We start from the raw sequence: 22,377 nt of genomic DNA, 5'->3' as shown, positions 1-22,377 counted from the left end.
TAATTTTCTCGAGGTTCTTGAAGACAAAAATATCAAAATATTGTTATACGTTGCAAAGTTCGAGAGGTAGGAAACTTCATTTTAAACTGTTCGAACGATACGATAAATTATCGAGATTCCAGCGAGAATTGATCAAGAATCAGCCTAGAAATAGTCGAGTATTGTGGAATTGGCCAACAACAACAAAATTCCACCTTGGAGCTCTTCGCAGTAATCACAGATTATCAAATAAAAAATTCCTCAAACATTTTCAAACCTGAATCGCAATTTTATTCACCCCGAATTCTAAGACAAACCTATATCCTCATCCCTCACCCCTTCACAGCTCTTCATGTCCCGCTTGTTTCTCCTTCTTCGAATCCACCACCACCACCTTTGGCTGCACCTTCCTTGCGGGAGGGGACACAACCTTCAACACCTCTTCGGTTAGCTTAACCTTCCTAATCGAATTGTGCACGGGAGACCCGAGCAGTAGATAATCTCCACTCTGCACGGCGTGGTCAATCATATTCGTGTGGCCATCGTCGCTGTGCAGAGCTGCCAGTATGTTGCCTTCCCAATCCAGCCGTAGAACCGTACCACGTTTCGGGTATAGCGCCGCCAAACTTTCGAAATTCCCGATGAAGTTGGACACTCGCAGGGCAAGGTGACTTCCCGTCTGCTGGTAGATATAGTCGAACGGAAGTTCCGCTATGCTCATCAAGCGAACGAGGAATTTCCTCACATTAGGGAACGGTGCCAACTTGGCCAGCAGCGATGGATTACTTTCGTCTACGGCAATCAGTAGAGCAGCCCAAAGACCCGTATCATCCTGGACTAGATTATCGACCTGTCCTGGTAGACCATCGATGAAGATGTCGTCGGTTCCTGCTTTCGGTCCTTTCAGGTAATACCTTCGGATCAGTTGACCCCCAAGCTCCGCGACGAGAGCAAAACTTTCGTCTTTGCTGAGAGCGACTCCGGTTGCACCGTAGACTTCATCGATCAGAACTCGGTTTTTGCCGGTAGCTCGTGAGTAGTGCAGCAAACGACCCGATGGGTTCAACAACATCGCTTGCATACCATCTTCGAAGCGGAAATCCGACGACATGTCAGACCAATAGATGTCACCATTTCGCGCCACTTCCAAGTTCGCGGGAATTCCAGGCTTCCGGGATACTTTACCACCTTCGATGATCTGGTCCATTGGGATCAAGAGCTTTTTTTCGCCGGTTTTGATCTGAACCTGGTAGACTCCGAAGTACGGTTCCATCACGATCAGGTTGTTACCCTGGGTGTCGAAGGCTATTCCAAGTGGGCGTCCACACTCTCGTTCATGGTAGGTACCCTCTGTTGGTGGATACAGCGCAAAATGAAATTTCTTAGAACACAGGATTCTACTAAGATCATACTCACTGCACTCAACTCCAAATTTGGTAATCACTCGGATTTGATCGTCGCTGGTGATCTCCACGATTTTCCCACCGGTCATGGAAGCGTATGTTGTATTGCCCCGAACGACGATCGATTCCGGTGCTACCAGTTGATTCTCGAGCCAACGTTCTGGATTGTTGAGAAGCTGGTTGGGTGCGAGGATGCCTTCCAGCTTTCGCGGCGGTGTTACGCTGAAAAGTAAATCATGGCTAGTTTTGTGCCCCCATGCACCCTATGCGGTGGGTGAGTTTATGATCTTACCTGAATGCTTTGAACGGGAACGATGGATACGGTGGCAGACCTGGCAGTACAGCCACTAGCGCCACGAACAATGACACTTTGAACACTTTCGATTTGAAGCCCATGTTTTTGGATTAGATTTTCTAATGGTAAATGACTGGATTTGGTGGAAAATTCACTTCCAACTGTTGTCTGTATAACTCTTCACCCGTACCGGTGGTACGTCTTCAATCTTTGAACGCTAGTTATGAGTTGCTTATTATTCGATTCGTTGTGTGTCGGTGTATGGATCGATCCGGTGTTTGTAAGCTATAGCGCTGGCTTGGCTTGTGGTCTGTCTTATCTGGCTGTGCTTATGGCCCGTGGCTCTGGCTACGCTACGCTACGATGGATAATACATTGCTCTTTGAACTCTCTCTCTCGCTCGCTCGCTCTCTAACTCACGTCATATTCGGTTGCAATAGAGGAAGCTCGGGTTAAGCAAGACCAACGTTCATTTGAAAAACTTGAACAGTACGTGCATTATGTATAATTTTCAAATATTATCGATTCTCTTCGCAATATTGGCACCTTCTGGGGATGGGAGAAACAGTTTGTGTGATTAGAGATTAATTAAATTTCCAAAAGCTCTCAGAGTTTATGCTGTTCTGACAGTTCTGGAAGTTAGTAAGGATCTCGAGTGCTTGGAATTTCTAGAGTTCCCACAGTTTTAGAAGTTTTAGACGCTGTGAAAGTATTCAAAGTTCTAAGTGTTGTTAAAGTACCACAAGTTTCGTCTGAAAATCAGATTGTTGCAGTTGATATTGTCCTGACAGTGCTGCAGTTCATGTAGTTGTGAATCCTTTAAAAATTCTCAGATAAATTTATATAATTTTTACTTTCAGAAGCTCCTAGAGTTCGTCAAATATCTCGTGATCCTGGCCATACAGTAGGTTACTATCTTGGAGAAAGTTATTCAGTAGGTTAAGACCTTGTTGATGTTGGGCTTATTAGTTCTGAATTTACTCACTAGTGTGCATGTGAATTTCCTGTAAAAACTGTTTCTCGAGATCCTGGTCATCTAGGAAGTTGGCGTCTTGGGCAAAGATGTTCTAGGGGTTCTTTCGGATGGTGGACAGATATGTTCAGAATTCTTGTACTACGAGGCGCTAACGCATAACACATACTTGGCATACACAGTTTTGGTCACGAACTGCTCATTTCCTATTAACTTTTCACTCAGTTGTTGAAATTTGTTTTTCTTTAAATTAATTGATAGATTAGGATCATTAGGATTACTATAGGTATGCAAAGACCTTAACATTTGAATCAACACCAATGAATTTTTGCACTTAAAGTCCGAGACGTGCACTCCATTTTTAGAACGCAAGGACAAATACAGTTTATCACTAGAATACAACCAACCGATGGAAACTAACGATTTTAAATTGGGTCACCACTTGACTAGCCTATTGGTCCCAAGCAAATCGATTAACGTATCCCTTTTGTAGTAGATATGAAATGAGTAGAATGAAGTGAGCGTGAAGCGTGATAGACCGTATGTAAACGGGATCTGATTGGTTCAACCAGCAAAGGAGCACCAGCAGAAGGGATAGCAGCACTAGAGGACCAAGAGAGGGAGCGGCAGATTCGTGGAACCGTGACCGAGGCTGGAAACCTCGGTTCAGTCACGACACTGGTGCAACTCGGTAAGTGAGAACGATTTTCTTTCTTGCGAGGATGCTACTGGCGCTCCCTGAGAGGACAGTTGAAACTCCCCTGAAAGGGTAGATGAAATTCCCCTGAGAGGGTAGAAAATACTTCCCTGAGAGGGTAGATTAAATTCGCCCGAGAGGGTAGATGAAATTCCTAAAAGAAGTTAGAAGAAATTCCTCCGAGAAGGTAGAAGAAATTCCCCCGAGAGGGTAGGTGAAACTCCCCCGAGAGGGTTGATAAATTGCCCCCGATCCTCAATTAAGGAGAGTAGGAGAGGGGAAGAATGTAGTAGAGTTAGTGTGGAATAGAAATGAGTAGAATGAACTGAGCGTGAAGCGTGATAGACCGTATGTAAACGGGATCTGATTGGTTCGGAAATTTTGATACAGCTAGAGGTATAAATATGAGGTACCTAAGCTCATTGACGGCATTTCTTTGCTCGACTGTCGAGCTGTTCAGTCCGTATTTTCGCTCGAGTTCTCGATTCGATTTTGTTTCGTTTTGTGCTGTCGCGTTGCGCCGTGGAAGTGTCGCCACCTTCTCGCGTTCTGGCAAGTTTAATTGAACTTGCAAACACGAAACAAATGGTGCGTAAACGTGCCAATGAGCCAGCAGCGGGCCCTTCAAAGAAGGTGCTAATCAAGCCCAGCGCGTCGCAGGATGACGCCGGAAAACGAGTACTGCAAGCCAACCAGTATGCAGTACTCCCGGAAGAAAATGGCGATGGTGACGCCGTTCCCATTGCAAGACGAGAGCGGATTCCTCCGCTTTTCACGCCGGTGAAGGATGTTGCCAAGCTGGGTGCCGAACTGGCAAAACACAAGCTGCTGCCTCGCTTCAAGCTTTGCAGCATCGGTACCAAAATCATGTGCTCCAGCCTGGAGGAGTACAAACAAATAGGAAGTTTCCTGAAGAACAACAACGTGGACTTCTTCACGCATGATCTGCCATCGAGCAAGCCACTGAAGGTGGTTTTGCGTGGATTACCGTCGTTCGAGGCTGCTGCGGTGAAGTCCGAGCTGGAGCGGCTTGGGCTCCAACCTGAGGCCGTGTTCCAGATGAACCGGCGTCCCAACCAAAACACCAGCTACCGTGATCAGTTGTTCCTGGTTCATTTCACGAAGGGATCCACCAGTCTTGCGGCTCTGAGATCCAAAATCCGGGACCTGTTTCAGGTCATCATCAGTTGGGAGCATTACAAACCCCAACATCGTGATGTAACGCAGTGTATGAACTGCCTCTCATATGGCCATGGTACCAAAAACTGCCACATGACGACAAACTGCGGCAAGTGTGCTGGAACTCACTCAACTGCGTCCTGTGAGCAAGTCGATGACATCGAGCCAACGTGTGTCAACTGCGGTGGAAACCACCAAGCCTCCAATCGCGGATGTCCAAAGCGAGTGGAGTTCATTAATATCCGTCGGAAGGCCACAATCAACAACCAGCTCGGTCGCCTTCGTAATCATCGTTCGCCTCCTGTACTAACGGAAGTCCAGTACCTAGCTCTCCAGCCCCGTCGACATGTTCCGAACCTAGCCCCGCTTCCGCTCAACAACCAACAAGCCAATCCCGCGAGTATCCAAATGGTTCCCAACAGTCGGACAGTTCAGCATCGTCTTGGTGTTGCTGCGGCCCAGCCAATTCCAGGTTCACCCACCGCCCCTGGTTTATCATACGCTGCTGCTGTCTCAGGTGAACCTGTCGACGATTCTCCGTTCACCTCGGAGGAACTTGTGACGCTCGTGGCCGAGGTCATCATCATCATGCGTACCTGCAAGACTAGATCTGAACAGCTTCATGCTGCCTTGTCACTCGTCACCAAGTATGGACCGTGAAGCTATAAAAATTGCAAATTGGAACGCTTGCTCACTGACGAACAAGCATAGAGAGCTACTGGATTTCCTCAACACCAAGGAGGTCGACATTGCTATCATCACCGAGACGCATCTGAAGCCCAAACTGAACGTATTCCTTCCCGACTTCCGGCTTGTCAGACTTGATCGCACCTGCTCTGGAGGTGGAGGAGTGGCCATCGCTGCAAGACGGAACATCAGTTGCCGGCTGCTACCAAACTTCCAGCTGAAAACAATTGAAGCCATCGGAGTGGAGGTGAGCACATCACTTGGCCCAATCACCATCATCGCGGCCTACTGCCCCAAGCACACAAACATCAGAGACGGGTCGTCAGTGGCCCTCCGCAAAGACATTATCAAACTCACCCGGAGGAGCGCGAACTTTTGAACGCAAAACACCAAGCTTGGGGCAACGGTCGGAGCAATAGAAACGGCATCATCCTCAATGAAGACCTGCAAGAGGGCCACTATACCATCTTGGCCCCGGACTCTCCCACCCGGTTGAGTCGGTCTGGGGTCCATGCGACCATCGACATCTTCGTAAGCAACATGGGACACAACGTCTCGCAACCTGTGGCATTCCAGGAGCTGAGCTCGGACCACTACCCGGTGTTGGCCGAAGTTGGATCCTCGGTAAACCGATTCGAAGCTTCCCGGCGCAACTACCATCGAGTCAACTGGACGCAATATCAACACTGCGTCGACACAACCATCGACTACGATGTCCAACCGGGGACGTCGGAAGATGTTGACCGGTGTCTTCAAACCATCGAGGAGGCGATTTCCCGGGCCAGGGAACAACACGTGCCAGTATCCAGACAGGTGAGTAACACTCTGAACCTTGACAGCCCTACCAAAGATCTCATTAGACTCCGTAACACCATTCGTAGGCAGTACCAGCGTACTGGCCTGCCTAACTTAAAGACCAATTGTAATCGATTAACAAAGATCATTCAGGCTCTCAGAAATAACGATTTTGCTAGTAAGATCCGCTCTCTCCCAGATTGTGCTAAGCCCTTCTGGAAACTTACAAAAATTCTTATAAACAAGCCTAGACCCATTCCCCCACTGACCCCACTGGATCGTCCCGGCGACCCAGTGGTTCATCTGATAACTCCTGATGAGAAGGCTGCCGCGATAGGTCAACACTTCGTCAGCTCCCATAATCTTGGACAAAACATCGTCAGCCCTCATGAATCTGAGGTTGCTGAAAATGCAACCAATCTTCTTCAGATTCCTAACATTTTTCCAGAGGAATCCGAGATTACGGCTGACGAACTGTTGGCCTATATCAAATCATCTAAAAACATGAAGGCCCCAGGTTTCGACAACATCCTGAATCTGGAACTCAAACACTCAGTCCCGAGCTAATTGAAGCACCCCTCGAGTAAAGTAGTAAAAACCACGAACCCCTCATTAAACTCTGTCAAATTTATAAGGCGAATCAAAACAAACACAAACTTTGACCGATTCCAGTGCGACCAACAATCAATACGAAACTAACGATTTTAAATTGGCTCACTACTTGACTAGCCTATTGGTCCCAAGCAAACGAATAACGTATCCCATTCTAGTCGAAATTCTAGTACTACGCAATCTTTGTTTTGATTCGCTATGAAAGTTTGACAGATAAAATGAGGGGTTATTGGTTTTTCCTATGTTTCGAGGGGTGAATCGATTAGCTTGGGACCGAAGAGAGTACCAGAGCTGAGCCAAAAAGTTAAGCACGTTTCTTCGGGACCTTCTAGTCTTAGAGTTACCTCTATGATACTACCACAAACGAAGTGACAGACGACTAACTGGCGAATAAATCCATTAAAATAATGTGGTTAACTGTAATAGAATTTTCTTGGAAGCTTGTGCCATCATCCACCAGATGGGTTAGTTTTTTTGTTTTGATTTGAACAAAGTTGATTTTGTGTACAATGATTCTTTGACAGTGTGCAAAGAGTGTATCATATTGTCATTTTTTATGCATTTCAGTTTTGAGTAGAGTGAAAGAGATAGAACCAAAACATTCTAATACATTTGGTGAAAATGCAAGTACAATCCAGTAGTAGTGTTGCCATGTGGTACAATCTAGTAGTAGTGGTGTTGCCATGAGGTACACTGAAAAATTGAAATAGCAGGTTAGTCACCAAAGTTTTCGAGCCGCTCCGTCTGTCACTTTGTTTGTGATACTACTGTGCAGCGGGCCAAGAAACGAGCCGGGTTGTCGACGTTTAAGAAGGTGAAGGTGGCGAACCGAGATTACAAACAAAACACGTCGGCAAAGCAGCGGTCCCGAAAGTTGTATAAGAATCTGCTCACAAAGTTCGACTGTGTCGTCATGGACGACGAAACTTATGTGAAGGCGGATTTCAAGCAGCTTCCGGGACAGGAGTTTTATACCGCATCAGGAAAAGGGAAGGTGGCTGAAATTTTCAAAACCATCAAACTATCGAAGTTCCCGAAAAAATATCTCGTCTGGCAGGCCATATGCACGTGTGGTCTAAAAAGCGGCATTTTCATTATTACGGGAACCATCAATCAAGAGATCTACGCCCAGGAGTCCCTGGAAAAGCGGTTGCTACCATTCCTAAAGCAACATAATAGAGCTGTGCTGTTCTGGCCGGACTTGGTGAGCTGCCACTATGGGAAAAAGGCAATCGAGTGGTACGATGCGAACAACGTGGTTGTGGTCCGCCTATCGAACGGTATTGGGCCTTGGTCAAACGGAATCTCAAACAAACTAATGAATCCATGGAAAACGAGCAGCAGTTTAAACATAGAGGTAACTCTAAGACTAGAAGGTCTCGAAGAAACGTGCTCAACTTTTTTGGTCAGCTCTGGTACTCACTTCGATCCCAAGCTAATCGATGCACCCCTCGAAACATAGGAAAATCCTCGAACCCCTCATTTTATCTGTCAAACTTTCATAGCGAATCGAAACAGACATAGTGTAGTACTAGAATTTCGACTAGAATGGGGGTACGTTAATGGAAAATCATGGACGAGAACGGCTTTCCTGGAAAGCTGATCAGACTGATCAAAGCAACGATGGACGGTGTGCAAGGGTTTCGGGTGAATTATCCAGTTAATTCGAATCTCGCCGGGGACTGCGAAAAAGTGACGGACTCTCATGCCTACTCTTCAATATCGCTCTAGAAGGTGTAATGCGACGAGCCGGGCTCAACAGCCGGGGTACGATTTTCACAAAATCCGGTAAATTTGTGTGCTTTGCGGATGACATGGACATTATCGCAAGAACATTTGGAACGGTGGCTGAACTATACACCCGCCTGAAGCAGCAAAGGTCGGACTGGTGGTGAGTGCGTCAAAAACAAAGTACATGCTAGTAGGCGGAACCGAACATGACAGGATTCGTCTAGGAAGTAATGTCACGATAGACGGGGATACTTTCGAGGTAGTGGAGGAATTCGTTTACCTTGGATCCTTACTGACGGCTGACAACAATGTGAGTCGTGAAATACGAAGGCACATCATCAGTGGAAGTTTGCCTACTACGGGCTCCAGAAGAAACTACGGTCAAAAAAGATTCACCCCCGCACCAAATGTACCATGTACAGAACGCTAATAAGACCGGTGGTCCTCTATGGACACGAGACATGGACTATGCTCGAGGAGGACCTGCAAGCACTCGGAGTTTTCGGGCGACGTGTGCTAAGGACGATCTTCGGCGGTGTGCAGGAGAACGGCGAACCCAGCATCCAGAAGATGGCCAAAGCTGGAAGAATGCGGTGGGCAGGGCATGCTGCAAGAATGCCGGACAACAACCCTGCAAAGTTGGTGTTCGCTACTGATCCGGTTGGCACAAGAAGCCGTGGAGCGCAGAGAGCACGATGGGCGGAACAGGTAGAGCCTGATCTAGCGAGCATTGGGCATGACCGAGGATGGAGAGCGGCAGCCACAAACCGAGTATTGTGGCATACTATTGTTGATTATGTCTTATCTTAAATGTGATATTGTACAAATAAATGTATGTATGTATGTATGTATGGGATACGTTAATCGATTTGCTTGGAACCAATAGGCTGAGCAAAATTTAATGGAAGGGGTCAGTTCAGATTTGGCAAACCAAAAGAATAAACGAACATTTTTTCCTTTAAATAAGGGAAATGGCTCTAATGTTGGCCTATGGATCTAAGATTGGGCCCATCGCTAAAAGTCTGCTATTTATCAATTTTATCTAGATGAACGCGTCATTAGGACGGTACTCATGGATATTTTTGGTCGCTATTGAAAATTTAGTCGATTGCTGAATTAGGGACATTTAGGCCGAAATTACATACATTTCCCCTATATGAATTGAACTACCAAAAGAAAAATAAGAACATTTTTTTGATACGAATTTTGACTGAAACAAACGATTTTTTTGTTGACCAATTTTTGCGCGTTCCAGTCTTTAATGAACCAGTTTAAAATCGTTAGTTTCGTATTGATCGTATCGAAAAAAAAATCCTTCCCGAAAGACTTTCACATCGCCTCCGGTTTGGTAATACGGGTAATACAGTACAAGACATATTAGACTCAAATTAACGGTTGGTCTTGCTCCGTATAGCCCACACTACCCTATGAGCGGGCATCCTATTTGGTTGGCTTTATTACTTTTTTAAATCTCAGGCAATAATGAGAGGAAAGATTTTTTGCCTTAATTCTCTGCTCAACCACACCACACAATACATACTGATACCGACTCGAATAACTGACTGACTGCTATTTGTTGTGTTTGGTGGCGGTACGCTTCCATGAGTGATGCGACGAGCGTCACACACGACTCTGGATGCTTTTTGCTATGTACCTATAAATAATATCGACGCATGGGAATTAATTTCGAAGATTGCGTCACCGGCGTACGCTTTGTGTTGGAATTGGAAATTAATTTATCTGCAACAGGAATCAAAGCGCTTGGCGTGTCTGTGTAGTTAATTTTGCTTTTGCAGCAATGCAATCCGTGATCCGGGTTTCCAGTTCTTTGGGCAGAATGTTGAGCTACAAATTAGCATTTTTAATCTTTGAATCGCAAAGGGCTTTCTTTCACACCACCACAGCAAATGCGACCCCGTTTACATTTATTAGTCAATTATAAATATCATTTTTATTTACTTTATTATTTGCTCGCATCTCACATTGTTGTTGCTGTTGGTTGTTTTTTTTTCTCTTCTTTTATGTCTTGTTCAATCTTTCTTTCTGCATCACTTACTTACCACCGTTTTTTTCCATATAACTTATTTTCATTACAGATTGATTATTACTTTTATTCACTTGTTTCTTTCCCATGCAGAACCGGTACATTATTTTATGCTGTATCATGTTTTCCTTCATTTTTGCTTACGGCTTCGCGGAAGTGTATCTCTGCCCTCTCTATGTGTTTTTTTTTTGTTTGTTTGTGTATATGTGTGCCTTGTTTGTGTTAGTATTTATAGGTTATATTCAATCAATTATCATTTTAATACCCTTAAAAGTAGAGATTAGGTTGGTTTTCTTTTTTTCATTGTTTGTTTGCGCATCTCTTTTTTTTTCTTCTCGCGCGATTCGGTTTGTTAAATGCATTCTGTAGAACTGTTTCAACTTTGATCCGTGTCTGTGTCTCTGTGAGATGCCATGTTGTTGTCATTGTGTTTAGTTTAGATTCAGTGGCGTCTCGTAACCTCACTTTTTACCTGCTCTCCCTCTTTAAAAACGTATACAAATGAAAACATATTGTTTAAATAGGGTAAGTGAGTTTTTAACTCTAATTTGAAATGGATTTTCATGAATCGCGTAGACATATGACAAAATCTATGTTCTAACTCTGCATGGAAATAAACTTGTTAAATGTTAAAATTTTAAAATTAAGACTGGAAACTGGTCCATTTACCTTGTTAAGTCGGAGAACAGGTCAAAAGTGAGGTCACGCGACGCCATTGTTTAGATTTAGATAGATTTATTGTTGGATGTGTGTTTGTATGTGTCTGTCACTCTGTTGCTTCTTCTGTTACCAACGGGATGATCGAAAATTATCAAATCAAGCTAAATTTTGTTTTTTTGTTTTTAGATATTTTGTTTTTCTTTTTCAAAGAGTTTTTGTTTTCGTTATTCTGTTCATAAACACGTACACATTTACAATGCTAACATATGGATTTTCTTATTTTTCTTTTCCTTTCTGCTTTCTGTTTAACCGTCCTAAAGTCTTGATTTTGGTTTTCGGTGTGGGTTTCTTCTTGCAGTCGTTCTCCATTTGGTATCGCTTTGATTTAGCTTACTTTTAGTGTTTGGAAAATTTTGAATTAGGTATAGCGCTAACCTGCTAGGAAGGGGCAATATTTACACTGGTTTTTGGAGGGAAAGGACTGTTCGTGATGGGGGATAAGGATTTTCAGTTTTATCATAAAAGAATTCCGATAAGAGGGACTGGACTACCGTAAAGACATGGAACTAACACACACACACACGATAACAGGCGCGATAACGCATACACGGCAAACTTGGAACACAATCATTCGAAACGCAGTCACACATTTACGACATCAGTGGTTTATGTTATGTGCATCTTTTTTTTTTCTTTTGTGAAAAGTGCAGTTTGGTGAAATCTTATTGTGGTTCAGAACTTGCCTTGTTTTGCTTCGCTTGAGTAAAACTAAAAGTTTGAAAAAGGATCACCATCTCACCATCTCCGCATAGGTAATTGGTTCACACATCCCCCCTTTTTCCGAGTACTGTTTAGGGCTAGGTTTAGGGTACAAATCTTTTCATAAACAACCGTCAATGAAATGAAAATACAGTCGTCGAGGTGTGATCAACTTGCACAGTTATTAATTGATAGCTTTCTGCCAACCAATGCATTTGTATTTGTATATTGTATTGGCAAGCACAACGATAATCTATATGACAGAGAAAGTTTTTGTCATCCCATCACTACATCCCTGCCTTAGTATCTTTTGTTGTACACGCTATTTTGAGGTTACTCATTTTTTAGTCGAAAATTATTCAGTCCAGCCAAAAGGACAGTTATCCAAAAATTGTTTAACATGCTTTTTCTCAAATTTGAGTTAACGTGTCTCTGGAGCAAACTGGGTAATGGTTACTCAGATGATGACATTTCAAGCTGAACATTGCATTAGGTCCTAAGTAACATTGATCGATTCTCTTCGTTGACTTTCTCTTTCGTTAATAACTTGAGCACATAACCGTTTCTTGATCTGGTTGACGTATTACACAGAAAAAAAAAGTTGTTGAATATTACATCCAAACTGCTGCAACCAGGTCAATCCATCGGTTGTGTAATATAACGTTGTACGATGTACATCGATTTTGCGAACAAAATTACATCCATTGATGTAATATTGTATCTGCTTTTTGCTATTACATCATTATTTCATACATCAGCTTGAATTACATTGATCGATATTACATTTTTTTTGCTGTGAGATGCTACATAAAATCTGTGAGCTGAAAATAAGTGGGAATGTCTTTACATGGCCGTGGGGATGCAAAGAGAAAGTCGACGAAGAGAATCTGTCAATGTTACTTGGGACCTAATGCAATGTTCAGCTTGATTTTTCAACTGAGTAAACTTTACCAATTTTGATAGAAACGAATGAATGCCCCATGAATGCTTTATATATAAATTATTTCGCTTAATCTAATCTCCAACAGCCGATTACCTCGGCATTTATTTTTGCTGATATCTCTGCAAAATATCAGTTTGTTAGCTGATATCTCAGTAAAATGTTATTAAATAGTAATTTTGTACGCTGAGTCTCGGCAATTGTTCTACTGAATCTCAGCAAAATAAATTGCAGAACTGCTCGACTGTTGGAATCTTGGCGAAAAATTTGGAAGAATATTTAAAAAATTTAAACGAACTATGTGTTAGAGTTGTACACATCACCAGCTAGCTGCTGGTAGCTTTCGCTATGCAGGCTATTACCATAGAGGTAACTCTAAGACCAGAAGGTCCCGTAGAAACGTGCTCAACTTTTTGGCTCAGCTCTGGTACTATCTTCGGTCCCAAGCTAATGGATGCACCTCTCGAAACATTGGAAAATGCACGAACCCCTCATTTTATCTGTCAATTCTGGTACTCTCTTCGGTCCCAAGCTAATCGAAATTCCTCGAAACATAGGAAAATCCACGAACCTCTCATTCTATCTGTCAAACTTTCATAGCGAATCAAAAGAAACATAGTGTAGTACTAGAATTTCGACCAGAATAGGGTACGGTAATCGATTTGCTTGGGACCAATAGGCTAGTCAAGTAGTGAGCCAATTTAAAATCGTTAGTTTCCACCGGTTGCTATTATTTAGCTGCTCCATTTTCACTGCTTCACACGCTATTTCAAAACTACTCAAATTGTGGTCGAATCCACCAAGATCGGTCAAAACTGAACCTACCCAAAAATGGGTAAACTATGTTGGGAGTTACTAGTTGACAAATAAACAAAGTCGATCGGATTCATGTCGATGCTGTCCATTTGTCAACTTGTCACTCCCAACATAGTTTACCCTTTTTGGCTAGGTTCAGTTTTGACCGATCTGGGTGGATTATATCCAAAATTGGGTAGTTTTGAAATAGCGTCCACGCTATTTTGATCTTATAGTACGTTCAGACTACAGAGTTATAACAACAATCAATACGAAACTAACGATTTTAAATTGGCTCACTACTTGACTAGCCTATTGGTCCCAAGCAAACGATTAACGTACCCTATTCTAGTCGAAATTCTACTACTACACAATGTTTGTTTTGATTCGCTATGAAAGTTTGACAGATAAAATGAGGGGTTAGTGAATTTCCCTATGTTTCGAGGGGTGAATCGATTAGCTTGGGACCGAAGAGAGTACCAGAGCTTAGCCAAAAAGTTGAGCACGTTTCTTCGGGACCTACTAGTCTTAAACACTGTCCAGACTGGAGAGTTATAACAACAATCAATACGAAACTAACGATTTTAAAGTGATTCACTACTTGACTAGCCTATTGGTCCCAAGCAAATCGATTAACATACCCCGTTCTAGTCGAAATTCTAGTACTACACTATGTTTGTTTTGATTCGCTATGAAAGTTTGACAGATAAAATGAGGGGTTCGTGGATTTTTTCTATTTTTCGAGGGGTGAATCAATTAGCTTGGGACCGAAGATAGTACCCAAGCTGAGCCAAAAAGTTGAGCTCATTTCTTCGGGACCTTCTGGTCTTAGAGTTACCTCTAGGTTATAACATCTTGATGGTGGTCTCTGTATTGCAATTATTTGACAACCGTTATAACATGTTATAACTCTCCAGTCTGAACAAGGCATTAGGAAGAATTGATATCAGAACTATGTACCCAGTATATCATGGACTCATGGGAACAAAACCAGTTTACTCATTTTTTGACAACTCCATATACAGCATATGTAGCCTCAAAAAAGCGTGTACACAGATTCGTATCCATTGCACTTGATCCATGGTTGCGCCTTTTCGTATCGTTCCAGTGTCCAGTCAGTTCGTTATTGAGAACCATTTTAACCGGGCTGTCGTCCGACATTCTTACGACGAGTCCAGCCCATCTTTCATCTGTGTATGGTGGTGTGTACCACTTACACATTTCATTCAAAAACACTGAGGACGCGTTGGTCATCCACGAGTATCGAGCATAGTACATGTCTCGTGTCCGTAAGCGACTACCGGTCTAATCAGCGTTAGATGGTCACCTTCGTGTTGCGGCGAACTTTATTCGACCGGAGCGTCCTTCGGAGTCAAAAGTAAGCACGATGCCCTGCCACAATGTGGTTCTGAATTTATCTGCTGGTGTCATTATCGGCAGTTACCAGTGAGCCCAAACACACAATGTGGTCCAAGGTACTCGGTTTGGCTGTCGTTGATCTTGTTTTTGAATTCTGATGTATTTTGGATTGTCGCATGATGGGGTAGAAATATGTTTGGATGTGACCAATGTAGTCTTGGACACCCAGTATGACCACCAATTTACTTGTTGCTGAATGCTCATGTGATTTGAGGTGTCGCATATGATGGGTTTGGCACTCTCGTAACCCATACTCACCGGAACATGTTGCGGCCGTATATCCGTAGCTACTGGTTCCGATTCCAAGACCTATTGGGACCGATTCCAGAAATATTCAATAACTTTCTGTGGGTTCATAGCGCCCTTAATTTGCTGGTTTTTGCAACTACAATTCTCCTGTGGTGATCTGTGAACCGGGAAATCAGGAAATCCGAAAACGAAACCATCGGGATAAAAAACCAGGAAAAGCCCGTGAAAGTCGATGACAAATCGGGAAAAAGCGTGGGGTGCGAAACATCTAAATCTCAATTTAAGATTGACAAAAAATCTATCACGATAGCGAATTAATCTATCTTCATCTCTTGCATCTAAATCCATCTACTCGCATCGCTCTCTATCTTTTCGCAGGAAATTTTCAAAACATTCTTTCTTCTAGCTAATAAGTGTACGCGATTTTCACAACAGCAAAGCAATTTTTTCATGCATCTTAGATAGAGTCGCTCCCGTTGGGAAAAAGTTTACTTCGTCTCCTCTTTAAAAAAATTGGTCCTTGACAAAATTTCAACACCCTCGAACTGGACTATATGTTCCGGATAAAGTCACTTAGAAGAAACATTCAAAGAATTTCAGCAATTTTGAGAAGATTTTAGAATGAATTCTAGGGATAACAACTAAGTATTTCAGAGAAAATTTCCAAGGGAGTTTTGGGAAGACCTCCACGAGAGTTTTTACTACATGGCGAATGATAACAACCCAAATTTGAGTTTAGTTCACTCATAATCGCCAAAAGTGCAGGAACTCAGCGATGAGTAAAATTTGTCTCATGGTTTCTGTGGAAAACCTAAAAAATCTGCCGGAAAATGAGGAAATTGAAGAAAATTTTAATCAGTCTCGGAGTAGTACCAATACAGGGTGCGTGACGAATTTTTGCAGTAAATGGCATATTTGAGAAAAAATACACCAGTTAGTTATTCTAGCAATGAATTTTGTGCGATTTATTTTCTTTCGCAACATATGGAAGTTGTAAGTAAATTTATTCAAAAAAATTGCCTTCCCTTTCAACGACTGTAGTTAGACGCTTCCGGAAACTGCAGTATGCACGTTTTAAAATGTTTCGATCCATAGATGTCATCACTGTCTTGATTTTAGCTTTTAGCGACTTAAGTGTGGTGTGAGGGGTTCTATTGGTATCCCGTTGGACGACGCCCTATACAAAATAATCCAACGGATTGATATCGGGACTGCTTGGGGGCCAAATTTCTTCCTCCCAAATTTACGAAATATTTTCCGTAAGCCATTTCTGTGCTTTATTAGCAGTATGAGCAGGTCTTTTTTAATATTATACACTGTTCTTTCAGACACATTTACCGACCGAATTATTTCTTTCATGCATACTCCGGCGCGCAACAAAGCGACAACGGCTGACATATTGCTCTCTTGTTTCGACATCTTTACGTTTACTCAACATTGTTTGTTTAAATCTTACACCTAACAGTATAAGCTATCCAGTGCTGCCAAATATATCTAAATCATGATGCACAAGCATGAGAAATTACTATTTGAAATTTACTGCAAAAATTCGTCACGCACCCTGTATTGTTGTGTTCCTAGATACAAAACCCTTTATTTTGTTTTTAAAATACCTCTGTGTACAATTCCATGACAAGAGAAGTGCTTGGAGAAGCGTTGAATGTATCGTCAAATGTGAAAAATCAGTGAAATTCAATCGAAAAATTTTTTTGGTGGAAACGATGACCCATAACCATAATGACCCATAAACTCAATTTCATATCCATTTTGTGAAAAAATCAGATCTGCGGAATGGATGACGTCAAGTGACTGTTTCATTACAGTAGTGTAGAAGAGAAAAAGCGAGAGAGTGAACACCATCCGAAATGTTTTGTGTTGGCGGTGATGTTGATGCGGAAAAAATCGAGCAATGAAAAGTGTATTTGTGGTGATGCAATTTATGGTTTTGATAACGCATGGCTTCAAACATTTTGTATATCCAAATAAAACATTTTACATACTAAATACTAAATATCAATAAGGGCGTCTATGTGATGTTTTGCTGTACCTGTTGTGGATATCTAGTGTATTCTGTTTATAGACCGGACATTGTAAAATCATGTAGCCCTGATAAATGTCATTAATTTGAAAAATAAATCTGGCATCACTTGAATTTGTTCAAACTTTCAGGGAGCAGCTCAATAAGCCAAGAAAAAGATTTTTGTTTTTGTTTTTCCTTTGCTTTTGTTTTGATTCCATTCGTGCATAGAAACTGTTAAATAAAAGTGCAATTTCCGCCTCTGAGAGTTGGAAAATCTTCCATAAACAGTTCATTGAAGTGCTGATGCGTATCATCCTTCCCGGCAATGCTAAAGTTCTCGAGTCAATCGCCGTTACCGAAGCACCGTGCCAACAGCAGCTTCTTGCTTCGATGTTAATGTAATTTGCATCCAAGAATCATCCAACACTACGGGGCAACCACGGTTTCCGGTACTCCAGTAATGTCTCCCCCACTCGTTTTTCAGTCGTCGTTCGTTTGGCTGCATAAGACAAACGTTGTCCAGTCTATATACAGTGTCTATAATTCTGTCCCCATAAATTGTTGAGGACACCCTGTCTTGCCTCAAAAGTTACCTTTTTTGAAGTACTAGTCCTCTCAACATAAAGGGCTCCATTACCATAGAGGTAAGTCTAAGACCAGAAGGTCCCGAAGAAATTAACCAACTTTTTGGCTCAGCTCTGGTACTCTCACCCCTCGAAACATGAAAATCCACGAACCCCTCATTTTATCTGTCAAACTTTCATAGCAAATCAAAACAAACATAGTGTAGTACTGGAATTTATGCTAGAATGGGGTGCGTTAATCGATTTGCTTGTGACCAATAGACTAGTAAAGTAGTGAGCCAATTCAAAATCGTTAGTTTCGTATTGATTGTTGGTACAACTCCATGACGATTGTGAAGAGGGTTCCAGGATTCGTGAAAAATACCAAGAGAATCGTATTTTGAGGATACAATTTTAAAGGAATTCCGAGGATAATTACAAGGGCATCTCGAAAAGAATGTTAAGAGAATTTTCAGAAAAATTTAGAGGAGAAAATTTTAAAGATTACTCTGATAGGAATTCTAAGGAAAAACCAAGTGAATTTTAAACAAAATTTAAAAGGGAGCTTCATTTAAAAAACTTTAAAATTCAACGAGAATCAAAGGACGGTTTTTTTTTAGTTTTGCAGTGAATTTCTGGACTGTTATCAAAACTTTTTCAAGGGATTTCCAGATAACTTTGAAATTATCTCAACAGTTCAATTTTTCAAAGTGATAGAATCCTAATTTCTTTCTAATTTTAAAAGCCTTGAAATGTCATTCGACAGCCATTACTCGTATTGATCGGACGTGTGCTTTTTCTGTTCTGGTTAACTTGGTGAAATATTGTAGCAAAAATGAGTGTAGTTCGTAAAAACACACTTGTTGTTGACTTCAGTGTCCTTCCAGTTCGTCCCAATGCGGGAAAAGTGCAAAAATTCTTCGAGAACAATATTCAATAGCTTCAATATTCGGACGTTAGATGCATTCAGTTTCATAACGTCCGAAATTGTGTTTTTATTGAGATGATAGACAATGAAGTTGCCTTGCGCTTCGCGTTTCTTCGCTTTTCTCTTGGCGAAGAGTGAGTTCAAAATCCCGGTATATGTGGATTGTGAAGCAGTGACCGTTCGAGCAACAATCAATACGAAACCAACGATTTTAAATTGGCTCACTACTTGACTAGCCTATTGGTCCCAAGCAAACGATTAACGTACCCCATTCTAGTCGAAATTCTAGTACTACGCAATGTTTGTTTTGATTCGCTTTGAAAGTTTGACAGATAAAATGAGGGGTTATTGGTTTTTCCTATGTTTCGAGGGGTGAATCGATTAGCTTGGGACCGAAGAGAGTACCAGAGCTGAGCCAAAAAGTTGAGCCCATTTCTTCGGGACCTTCTGGTCTTAGAGTTACCTCTATGATAGTACCATAGAGGTAACTCTAAGACAAGTAGGTCCCGAAGAAACGTGCTCAACTTTTTGGCTCACCTCTGGTACTATCTTCGGTCCCAAGCTTGTCGAATCACCCCTCGAAACATAGGAAAAACCAATAACCCCTCATTTTATCTGTCAAACTTTCATAGCGAATCAAAACAAACATTGCGTAGTACTAGAATTTCGACTAGAATAGGGTACGTTAATCGTTTGCTTGGGACCAATAGGCTACTAAAGTGGTGCGCCAATTTAAAATCGTTAGTTTCATATTGATTGTTGATAGTACCATAGAGGTAACTCTAAGACCACTGGGTCCCGAAGAAAATCATTATTATTTTTGGCTCACTCAGTACCAGAACAACGGTCCCAAGCAGTCCCAAGCTATTTCACTCACCCCTGCATGTTCTGCATGAATCCACATACCCCTGATGTTATCTGTCAAACTTTCATAGCGAATCAAAACAAACATAGTGTAGTAATAGAATTTCAACTAGAATAGGGTACGTTAATCGTTTGCTTGGGACCAATAGGCTACTAAAGTGGTGAGCCAATTTAAAATCGTTAGTTTCGTATTGATTGTTGATAGTACGTTTTATTTGAAAAAATAGAAGCGGGAAGGGAGGCGAGAGGGCCTTATAAATAAAAAAGCCTTGAATTGTATCAAGGTTCAGTTCATTGATTTTTTTTTTGACGTAGGACTACGTCTTTGATTTCTATATGGGGGTACACTTTGTGAAAACCGAAAATGGAACATGTAACAAATTAAGAAAGATTTTGAACGTTAATAACTCAGCTTCCCCTGGTCCAATTTCAATAATTTTATCACCAATCGATGAGAAATATGGCAACGCATCGATAACAATGCTTTCGAATGTTGATTTTCAAAAGAAACTATTGAAAAACTGGTAAATGTCCAGCATTGTCCAAAAGCGTCGAATTAACTAACAAATCTACCAATTACCTACATGCATATGCTGCTTCCCCAGCACAGTCATCAGAGAGTAGTAAGTAGACGACACAAGTCGAAGTGGCATTCGCCTCCGATCCTCGGGCGCGTGCGAATAGGGAGGATGGAATTGCGTAATATTTTGCACACTCATCGCCATACTCAGAACCACACGCTCCCAACGACCACTCCACTGTGTGGTGGTGTTCGGTCGTCGAAATTAGTAGCAGCAGTAGCAATGCTTTCGGCGTGTGGCATTGAAAATTGTTCTCCAGTAACAACGAAAGGCTGCTTGCAAGCAGCGAGCTGCAGAGCCCACATAAGCCACCATCAAAGGAGGAAAGCTGCACCGCTATGCTATGGATCGGAATCAGTAGCTTTTCGTGAGTCGCTGCGGGTCGGTCATCTATGCCAAGCGTGTCACCCTCGCTCCAAATGACATACAGCTCGACAGCCTTGGGTGTATATTCAGTCCCCAGAAAGCCAATAAAATCAAATTTGTGAGAAAATTAGCTCTCACGAGTTCAATCTCTCGAAGTCCCTCCTTTTTTACATATTCTGCAAAAAAGATACATTCATATAATTCAGAAGGAAATCCTGTGAGGGGTGAATTGAATACACTTTAATACCAAAATGCACAAAACTTAAACATTCGTAAATAACAAAAAAATCAAAATACACCTTTTAAAGTCGGGTTAATGAATCGAAAATACTCAAGTTGACAGTCCCTTGGATTCTCTTTATAAACTTTCTCTTTGAAATAAATACTACAAATTTGATACGCTTACAAATTAAAAACGGAAAGAGTTAAGATAATTGATGATTGATCAATTAAAAGAACTACGTCAAGCTTCCGTTCGTGCCCCTAGGCACAGACCCTTCTACTTTTTCAAATTTGAGATCGTGGAAATTGCTGTTTTAAATATTTTCATTGGTGTCAACATTTTGTAGATTTTTCTTAGTCCATAATTAAAGAAAAAAAAGTCTTGGTTCAAGATCCTTGATATCAACTTTTTAAACTTTAAGATTTCTAGGAGAACTTCTAAGTTAAAGGTTCAATTTACTTTGAAGCATTTTCGAAACATTCAAAAACAGTTTTTTTCGATGCATCATTTCTTTTGCTATTTTACACAATGTTGTATTACCAACAATCAATACGAAACTAACGATTTTAAATTGGCTCACCACTTGACTAGCGTATTGGTCCCAAGCAAACGATTAACGTACCCTATTCTAGTTGAAATTCTAGTACTCCGCAATGTTTGTTTTGATTCGCTATGAAAGATTGACAGATCAAAATGAGGGGTTATTGGTTTTCCCTATGTTTCGAGGGGTGAATCGATTAGCTTGGGACCGAAGAGAGTATTTTGGGACCTTCTTGTCTTAGAGTTACCTCTATGGTATTACGCTGTTGAATTATCCGGATTTTAGTTTCACCTTCCACGCAGTGGAATCAGGACTAACATTTTGTGTCTGTTGATATACGCCACCTTTCTAGCTTCCCCTGTGGCATTAAGTACACCACAACCTTCCCAAATGTATCGATCTTGCACAGGAAGCCCTTATTCCCCAGTCCATCGTAGAACTTCTTTTCCTTTAGGCTGAGCAACCACTCGCGCGTTTTGGATCACAAACTACCCCTCTCTAATTCCATTTGAGTGGATTTTTCGGAAGGGCATCAAACCAGTTGAATTGTAGAATCACATAAAAATTTAAATTGGCAGTGGAAAATAAAACATCTGTGAACCCAGTGCAATAGCAAACAAAATGAACAACAAACAAATGATACCATCGAAACACATGGAAAACCATTGATAACAAACGAAACGAAAGACAACCAAGGAATGTACAAGGAATGTTTCTTTCAGGGCGATGGTAAAATAATAAACAGAACCAAATAAAACGAACTTATAAAAATGGTACAAAAAGCATTTTTTTTGTTTAAGATCAGCGCGCAAAAAGTGCAATATACATATACAATAATTTACAATTCCTATAAAGTTGCCCTCGTCACTAAGTTACTAAAACGGTTCAGTAATTGTTGTCGCATTCTTTTTTTTTCAGTACAGTGTTTTTTACGTTAGCAAAGTTCTACGCTCATTTAACGCACAGAAAAATTAATACAGTTAAAATGTCACAATGTATGTTTATGTGTGTATGTGTGTGGGCTGGGTGCCTCTCTCTCTCTCTCTCTGCGTTAATGTTATATACTTGATGAAA

The 22,377-nt window shown here is 41.6% G+C and overlaps 1 protein-coding gene across 1 annotated transcript; it reads right to left on the bottom strand.

Annotated features, from left to right (window-relative positions):
- Positions 1-246: 246 nt before the first annotated feature.
- LOC135698308 (adipocyte plasma membrane-associated protein Hemomucin-like) lies at positions 247-1,943 on the bottom strand. The gene is made up of 3 exons (XM_065218224.1): positions 1,675-1,943; positions 1,396-1,604; positions 247-1,329 (listed from the first exon to the last, which is right to left on the bottom strand). The coding sequence occupies exons 1-3, from the start codon at positions 1,776-1,778 to the stop codon at positions 320-322; spliced, it is 1,323 nt and encodes a 440-aa protein (XP_065074296.1). The 5' UTR covers positions 1,779-1,943; the 3' UTR covers positions 247-319.
- Positions 1,944-22,377: the final 20,434 nt, after the last annotated feature.

This window comes from Ochlerotatus camptorhynchus, unplaced genomic scaffold (genome assembly GCF_037179485.1).
Source record: "Ochlerotatus camptorhynchus isolate MF236.1 unplaced genomic scaffold, CSIRO-AGI_Acam_v1.1 ptg000084l, whole genome shotgun sequence".
Lineage (NCBI taxonomy): Eukaryota > Metazoa > Arthropoda > Insecta > Diptera > Culicidae > Ochlerotatus > Ochlerotatus camptorhynchus.
This window is presented reverse-complemented; position numbering and strand designations above follow the sequence as displayed.

Excerpts from the sequence above, each read along its gene's own strand:
- LOC135698308 (XM_065218224.1), bottom strand. The coding sequence starts at position 1,778 with ATGGGCTTCAAATCGAAAGTGTTCAAAGTGTCATTGTTCGTGGCGCTA. Across the intron at positions 1,605-1,674 it reads TTCCCGTTCAAAGCATTCAG|CGTAACACCGCCGCGAAAGC; the intron begins GTAAGATCATAA and ends TTTACTTTTCAG. Across the intron at positions 1,330-1,395 it reads CAAATTTGGAGTTGAGTGCA|AGGGTACCTACCATGAACGA; the intron begins GTGAGTATGATC and ends ATCCACCAACAG.